The sequence below is a fragment of the Artibeus jamaicensis genome, unplaced genomic scaffold, assembly GCF_021234435.1.
Source record: "Artibeus jamaicensis isolate MK-2021 breed Jamaican fruit bat unplaced genomic scaffold, CSHL_Jam_final contig_233, whole genome shotgun sequence".
Taxonomy (NCBI): domain Eukaryota; kingdom Metazoa; phylum Chordata; class Mammalia; order Chiroptera; family Phyllostomidae; genus Artibeus; species Artibeus jamaicensis.
The window spans coordinates 53,766,802-53,775,281 of record NW_026521486.1 but is presented as its reverse complement, the minus strand read 5'-3'; the positions used below and the strand labels follow the sequence as shown (position 1 = coordinate 53,775,281).

General features: G+C 38.0%; 1 protein-coding gene across 2 annotated transcripts; it reads right to left on the bottom strand.

Moving 5' to 3' along the window:
- Window positions 1-843: 843 nt before the first annotated feature.
- On the bottom strand, window positions 844-6,361 carry LOC119046218 (olfactory receptor 2AP1). 2 transcript variants are annotated; one of them, XM_037141154.2, is made up of 2 exons: window positions 5,444-6,361; window positions 844-864 (listed from the first exon to the last, which is right to left on the bottom strand). In XM_037141154.2, exons 1-2 carry the CDS (start codon window positions 6,359-6,361, stop codon window positions 844-846), a joined length of 939 nt encoding a protein of 312 aa, XP_036997049.2. The 2 variants fall into 2 exon arrangements, with proteins under 2 accessions (XP_036997049.2, XP_036997050.2); XM_037141155.2 differs by lacking the exon at window positions 844-864 and having other exon boundaries at window positions 5,432-6,361.
- Between the last annotated feature and the right edge of the window lie 2,119 nt (window positions 6,362-8,480).

Here is an 8,480-nt window from a genome sequence, read left to right as displayed (position 1 = left end):
TTCTGGTTGATTGTTTATTTCTTCCTTGTGTTCCAATTTGTTATTTGAACCCTGGCTTCCTTTCCTTCACCATTGCTTCCCTGATTGTTTATTTCTTCCTTGTGTTCCAATTTGTTATTTGAACCCTGGCTTCCTTTCCTTCACCATTGCTTCCCTGTGGATTTTTCTTTATTGCACTTAGTGTAGCCTTTATTTTGTCTCTTATGCTTTTGCCATATCCAGTGAGATCTCTAAGCATCCTTATCAACAGTGTTATAAACTCTGCATCTGGTAGGCCTGCTATCTTTGTTTCTCTTAGTTCTTTTACTGAAGTTCGTTCCGTTCCTTCATTTGAGCCATATTTCTTTGTCTCCTCAATTTGGCAGCCTCTTTGTGTTTGTTTCTGTGTATTAGGTAGAGCTGCTTTGATTCCCTATCTTAGCATGCCTGTTACATTGTATGGCTCAGAGTGTTAAGTAATCAGCAGGGTAAGCTCAGCCTGCTCTGCTGCTTTGTGGCTTTGCTTGTGGGGGAGGGGTCAGAGAAAAAGCAATGCTGCTGCATGACTACTGGAGGGTTGTTTGGCACTTGCCCTGCTTCCAGTCACTTATATGACTTGAGCGCATCTAGCTATTGTCCTGGTGGTGATTTCCAGAGTCGTGTGTTTGCCTGTGGGTCCTTTAAACAGACTCTCCTGAGAGACATGTAGTTTCTTTTGCTGCTCCAACCCTGACTAGTTTTTATAGCCAGGAGTTATGAGGCTTTATTTTCCACAGCATTGGAACCCTGGGCTGTGCAGTCTGGCCTGGAGTTCACTACCCCGGTATTCCTAACAAGGGACCCCCATTCTGCCAGCCAGCACTGTTACTTCCTGGTCACCACCACCTTTCTGCCACCACACCACATCATCTCTGTCCCAGTTCCCTTTCTCCCACCCCTCCTACCTGTCTGGATGAATATGCCTTCTTTAAATCCTTGGTTGTCAGACTTCCATACAGTTAGATTTTCTGACAGTTCTGGGCGGGTTTTTTGTTTTTGAGATTAGTTTTAATCTTTCTTATGGTTACACAGAGGTGAAAGCAAGCCTGCCTATACCTCCATCTTGACCAGAACTTGTACAATTTATTTCTTTTTATGTTGTTTAACCATTAACACATTATTGTAGCTATAGTTATTTTTAATACCTTAGTCCTTTAACCTTTAGGCTAGATTTCAGTGATTACCACACCACTGTATTACAGTATTAGTGTGTTCAAATTTGACTATATGCTTACATTTACCAGTATGTTTTATAAATTCTTATGTTTTCATGTTATTAATCAGTATCCTTTGATTTCAGCCTTTCCTCTACGTCATGTCATGTGATAAACTTTCCTAGCTTTGGTTTGTTGTGTGGGAAGGCCTTTGTCTCTCTTTCATTGCTAAAAGACAACCTTGCTAAGTAAAGTATTCTGGCTGGCAGTTTTTTCTTTTGGCACTTTGAATATATCATTCCACTTTCTCTGAGTCTGCAAGGTTTGTGCTGAGAAATATGCTGAGAGTCTTATGGGGTTTCCCTAGTATGTGAGGATTTTTTTTCTGCTACTGCTTTTAAACTTCTTTCCTCATTATTGAATTTACAATTTTATGTAATGTGTATTGGAGAAAATAATTTTGGTTGAATTTTTTTTGGAACGTCTAAGATTAATGAACTTGGATGTCCACTGCTCTCTCCAGATTTGGGAAGTTCTCAGTCATTAACTTTTAAGATTTCTTCCCCACTCCCCTCTCTTCTCTTTGAGACTCCAGTAGTGTGTAGATTGTTTTTCTAAATGGTATCCCCTAATTTACATAGGCTTTCTTCACTGAATTTCATTCTTTTTTTTTTTTTTGGCTCCTCTGAATTTTGAATTTAAGTAATGAGAAGCCATCAGAAGGTTTTAAAAACAGTGAAATGATAAGATTTGTATTAAAAAAAAAACCATGGGACGTTGTCCTCCTCACTGTTGCTATAGCCTTCATTGCAGTAATTTGCTCTGCCAATTTCCCTTAGACAATTCCGTTTACAACTTTGTTGTTATTTGGAAAGAATGTCACATATTCTACTTTGAAGAGTTTTCTAACCTTTTGCACAAAACTTCTCATGCTTTCTTTCCTTCTACGTGTGTGTGTGTGTGTGTGTGAGAGAGAGAGAGAGAGAGATACAGAGAGAGAGATACACAGAGAGAGAGAAAGAGAGAAAATCTCCCTTCTTGGATCCTTTGTAGGTTGTTAACTCACTTTGGCCAGTGGGTTTTAGGTGGAGTATTTAATTGCAGGTTTCAGACATTCCAGCTGTGTGCATTTCCTGTTGTGGTGACTCTTGAAGCATTATGTGGAGATGGCAGCATAATGAAATTATATGAAAAGATGATGTGGAGGTGAGTTAGCTGCTGACACATTGGACACATAGTAGGAGAAATCATAACTTTTTGTTATTTAAGCCACTGAAATTTGGAGGATGTTTGCCATTATAGCACACCAGTGTGTCACTTCTCTTAATTTCATTTTACTAGGAAGAGTGATTTCAAATCAGATTAATTCCTAATAGTAGATTGTAGATATAAAAGATAAATTGATGGGAAAAATATTTTAATAAAGGGTATGTGTGTCTTTTAGAGTTCTGATAATATGCTTAGACTGCCTTTGTGAAAATGCAGTTCTATTTTTACTTTATTTACCTATGAATATCCCTGATAAAAGGAGGAAATATCTTTTAGAATAATTTTAAACAAGTTAACATTAACAGAGGAGTTATTTGTGTATGTCTTTACAATAAAATAATTGTGTGGTCCAAAGTATTCTTAAAAGCATCTAGAAAGGAAGGAGTTGGTGCCTTAAAAAAGAAATAGGTGCCCTGGATGGTGCGGCTCCATGAATTGAGCATGGGCCTGTGAACCAAAGGACTGCAGTTCAATTCCCAGTCAGGGCACATGCCTGGGTTGCAGGCCAGTTCCCAGCAGAGTACGAATGAGAGGCAACCATACATTGATATTTCTCTCCTTCCCTTTCTCTATAAAGATAAATAAATAAAGTCTTTTAAAAAACTAAAACCAAATAGGTGATGGAAAAGCTTATGAAAATTACTTAAACTTTGTGAAATAAAAATGTCATTCTCGCATTCATTTATTCTTTTACTAATGGAAATTATTGAGTGCCTATTATGAGCATGACACTGTGTTATATGCTATAATGCCATTATTCCTGTCCTCAAGCCTGGGAACCAAAGCCACTGACTTGTAGCTCAGAAAGAAGAATAGGGAGGAGGGTATGTGAGTTAGTAGTGGATGTGAGCTTTCTTGTTCATAACTTAATCCTAATTGGAAGCTTATAAGAGATGAAAGTGGAAGAAAAATACTGCTTTCTCTGGTCCTATCCCCTTATTCTACTTCCTCTTAAAGAGGAAAAGAATAAGAGACATACACATGTTGGAACAGATATGGACACAAAAAGCAGAAGCTTCTTTTTTTAAAATAAATTTTATTTATTTATCTTTAGAAGGGAAGGGAAGGGAAGGAGAGAAGGAGAGAAATATCAATGTATGGTTGCTTCTGGTGCATCCCATGCTGGGAAATGGCCCCTGCTGGGAACTGGCTTGCAACCCAGGCATGTGCCCTGACTGGGAATCGAACCACGATCGTGTGGTTCGCAGGCCTGTGCTCAATCCACTGAGCTACACCAGCCAGGCAGAGAAGCTTCTTATGAGAAGTTAAAAACAATGGGTGGAATAATATGGGATTTTGTGTGCTTTCAACTTTCTAAAGAGATTCATGTCATAAAGGCATCTAACAAGAGCTTGGAAAAAGTGAGAAACAGGTGGAAATCCAAGGCTACTTTAAAATATTTAAAAACACTTAGAAGAGTAAACTTTAAAACCAGTTGGAATGGGTAGAAGGTTGTATTGCTCAGCAGCCAAGCAGTGGGACTCTGATTTCTGGTGCTAGTTTAGGCACTCAGCTGTGTTATCTTATATAAGCTATTTCACCTCTTTAAGCTTCAGTTTCCTTATTTGTAAAATAGAATAAAAATTCCAGGCATTTCTAAAATGTCTGTATGAGACATGCCTTGCTAATTCATTGCTCTCATTATATAAATTCTCAAGTGATCAGGATTCTTCACTAAAAAAAATCAGTTCTGGGCTCCCTCATTTATTTGTGTATCCATCCATCTACCCATCCATTATTTATTCATCTATTCAACAACTAATTTTTGAGCACCTACCATTGCTTAACATTATAAATGGAATTATGATCAAGAAAATATTATCCCTGCATTCCTGGATTTTATAGACTATAGGTAAATACAGACTTTAAGTGTATAATCATTACTGTAATATACTAATAATGAGAAAGTATGGAGAACATAGCTTGGAGGTTGTTCTTCTCATTTCTCCACTCTTGAAATTCCGTTTTACCATTTCTAACTTTTCAGCAGTGACCCACCAGCATCCCACAACAGCCTGACTTCTTCCTACTCCACCCCAGTTTCCACATTTGCTGAAAATGGCTGAAATCAACAAGACCCTTTTGTTAATTCTCTGACTTTTGTTCTCCATTAATTGCTGTCTGTAGTGTTTTACATTGCCAACCATGTTTCTTGAGACACAAATTTATTTATTTATTTATTTATTTATTTATTTATTTATTTATTTATCTTTAGAGGTGAAGGGAAGGAGAGAGGGAGAGAAACATCAATGTATGGTTGCCTTTTGTGCGTCCCCTGCTGGGAACTGTCCTGCAGGGAACTGGCCTGCAACCCAGGCATGTGCCCTGACTGGGAATCGAACCGCGATTGTCTGGTTCTCAGGCCCGCGCTCAATCCACTGAGCTACACCAACCAGGGCTGAGATATGAATTTTATAGGTCTATTGCCTTTCTTATAATCTCTTCTGCTCTTTAAAATGTGAGAGGATCCCTAGAGTTTATTATTTAAAGTTCATCTCTACTAGCTTCTATTTGTGATTTCCTCTATTCCCACATAAATTACCATCTCCATGGAGAGGACTGCTAAATATGTAGACCTGGTCCCAGATCCAGGTGCCCAATTCAAAACTAAATCTATCATCCTCACAACTTCTCCTTTTTATTTTATTGAAATTAATGACAACATTTATTCAATCCCATTGGACTTAAATTTTGTCCCACCAACAATATGCTTTCAATCCAAGTTTCTTGTTCTCTGTTTTTGCTTGCTTGGCCTACTACACTTGTTAAGATGCAGTTTAAATAGCATCCCCTCTGAAAACATATACTGACTCTTTAATTCAGATTGAACTTATTTATATGAACACTTAGTGGGTTGTAATTTATTTATTTTCAAGTATCTCTCACTGGCCTAGAGTTTAACTATTTATTGGATACTTATACTTAGTAACTTACAGAGAGCTTGGTACATAGTAAGGACTCATCTATTAAGGCTTTAATTCTGATATTCTTTAAAGATTCACAAGCTTTTTGACCATATCCTTGAAGGCTTGTTTCACCTGTTGGTTCCTTAGGGTATAAATGAAGGGGTTCAACAAAGGTGCAACTGAAGTAAAGATCAGAGCTACTCCCTTGTTAAATTTGTCCCCTTCTTTCGTTGAGGGCTTAATATAAATGAAGAAGCAGCTTCCATAAGAGAGGGAGATGACGATCATGTGGGAAGAACAAGTGGAAAAGGCTTTTTTCCTTTGCTGGGCAGAGGGGAGCTTCAGAATAGTCCTGATGATGAACATGTAGGAGAGAATCACTAGCACCAGAGTGACTACCAGGGTCACAGATGCCACAAGATAGACAACTTTTTCTATGAGGCTTGTGTCTGAACAAGAGAGTGCTCGAAGAGGCTCATAGTCGCAGTAATAATGATCAAGCCTGTTGGATGCACAAAAGTTCTGCTGACTCATCAGAGTGATTGGTGGTATAATAACCATTAACCCTGCTAGCCAAGAGCAGAGAACCAGCTGGGTGCAGACTCTCCTGCTCATGATGATCCTGTAATGCAGGGGTTTACATATGGCTATATAGCGATCGTAGGACATGGCAGCCAGAAGAAAAAACTCTGTTGCCCCAAGGAATATGGCAAAGAAGTACTGAGTGAAGCAGCCAGCAAAGCTGACACTCTTGTTTCCAGTTGTGATGCTGATCAGGACCCTGGGAATGAAGGTGTTTGTGAAGGAAATTTCCAGGAAGGAGAAGTTCCGAAGAAAGAAATACATGGGAGTCTGAAGGTGGGAGTCCAGCAAGGTGAGGATGAGGATAGTCAGATTTCCAATGATGCTGAGCAAATAGGTGAGAAAGAAAAAGGTGAAAACCACCACCTGGAGTTCAGGGACATCTGTCAGACCAAGCAGGATAAACTCAGTCAACATGGTTTTATTTTTCATTGCTGAAAAAATTTGAGTTTCAAGGCAAAAAAATGATAGTAATAAAAGGTGAGAAAAGAAGAGGTGCTCTGAAAAGAAGAGGTAAAATCTGAAAAGAACAAAAGGAGATGGACCATGAACTTTCCTCTGGTGACAGGACCCAGACAAGTGACCCATTTGAATGATGTTGGATCCTTCCTGGGCTCATTTGTCCTGTATAGAAAAGTCCTTGTCATTATTTCCCCACCTGGTACTTTCCCCACTGCCTACATGAAACAAGTGTCTGCCTTACAGATGATCAAAAAGTTTGTAAAATGAGTTAATAAAAGAATGTTTCCAGCAGCTGCCTCCTTCCGGAATAGTTACTAATTTTTTTTCCCCTGTATTCACTTTCCTTACTTACCACTGATTCCATTCATGGCCCCACATTCTTTGTTGGCCTAACTTCTCAGGATTGCTGTTTTTCTTATTCTTCCCTGCTGTTTTTGTTTTTATTCTTCATATAATTGTAGCAGCCATTCATTTTTCTTGTGGTTCAACTCTCTTCATTCCCTTGATGCCAAAAAGTACCAATTCCTCAATTCTTCTTAATGGACCCTCCAAGCTTCTCTGCTCATATCTGTTTGTTAGAATTTACAGTAGTCTTCCTTTACTCATGGTTTCACTTTACACTTCAGATTTCTAAGTTTCTTGGAAGGCATCCTCCATGAATAAGGGAGGACTAGTGTATTAGGATTATGTAATTATGTCTTTTGAAGCATTCAACATATCTTCCTAGAGTTAAGTAAATATTAAATTAAAGTAAAAAACCTGCATTTACTTACACAAATGCATTCAAAACTTTAGATCTAGAGTCTTGCTTACCCACAAAAATAGGGAGGAATTATTATGTTCCAAGAAAATTTATGGAGCTTAAAAATATTTAAAGCAAGAGTTCTAACTAGGGATTCATTAATTCTTAGATTGAATTTATCAGGTCTATGAATACACTAAATCATATGTAGAACATGCTGTGTATGTGGGCATAAAAATTTTATGGGTAAAATATATAAAACTATAATTCAGGGTTTTCTAAGAGACTCTATATTTAAGCACTTCAAGAATATTTGTTTTGACCTGGCTAGTGTGGCTCAGTGGGTGGAGTGCCAGTCTGCAAACCAAAGGGTTGGCAGTTTGATTTCTAGTTAGGGCACATGCCTGGGTGTTGGGACAGGTCCCCAGTTGGGGGCACATGAGAGGCAACCACACACTGATGTTTCTCTTTATTTCTCCCTTTCTTTCTCTCTCCCTTCTTCTCTCTCTAAAAATAAATAGATAAAATCTTAAGAAAAAAACAAATAAAAAAGACTTTTGTTTTCTACTGTTTTATGATCTCATGTGGTTAAAAGTCACATCATATGTGACTTTTATTGATTTATTGAAAACTTTTTAATGTATTGTTTTTATGGACATTTAAAAAACTTATCTATTTTTAGACAGAGGGGAAGGAAGAAAGAAAGGGGAAGAAACCTCAATGTATGGTTGCCTCTCACATGACCCCTACTGGGGACCTGGCCTGCAACTCAGGCAGTGTGCCCTGACTGAGAGTCGAACCAGCAACCCTTTGGTTCGAAGGCTGGTGCTCAATCCATTGAGACACACAGCCAAGGCTTTATAGACATTTTTAAGGCAGCAGCTTTAAAGCATGTTGGATCATAATTCACTCTACATTTTATATAATTTTCTGGCAAACATGCATATATATATATATATAATCTTGTAAAAGTTTTTATAGAAGACTTCTTGCTCACTACGTGAAACAATTTGATATTTTAAATTTTATTTTATGAAAAAAAATTTCTTCAAATGCTCTTTGCAGTTCACTAAATTGATTTCAGAATACATTAGTAGGTTGCAATCCACAGTTGGAATCAGAGATCAAGAAAAGTTACACGATGTTCTAGATGCCCTTGCCCTCTGGTTACCAACCTGGAATCTTCAGGGAGTGATTGAGTAGTCAGTCACATCTGCACCAGTTTCAGGTTTCACAACCACAGAGAGTAAAACCAATGAAGCTCTAAACAGGAAATATACTTCCTCACCTGACTATCCAAATAGCTATAGTGGAATTTTAGTCTTAGCTATGCTAGAGGTATATAAA

Excerpts from the sequence above, each read along its gene's own strand:
- LOC119046218 (XM_037141154.2), bottom strand. The coding sequence starts at position 6,361 with ATGAAAAATAAAACCATGTTGACTGAGTTTATCCTGCTTGGTCTGACA. Across the intron at positions 865-5,443 it reads AGGATATGGTCAAAAAGCTT|GTGGTGGTGACCAGGAAGTA; the intron begins GTGAATCTTTAA and ends GGTGGCAGAAAG.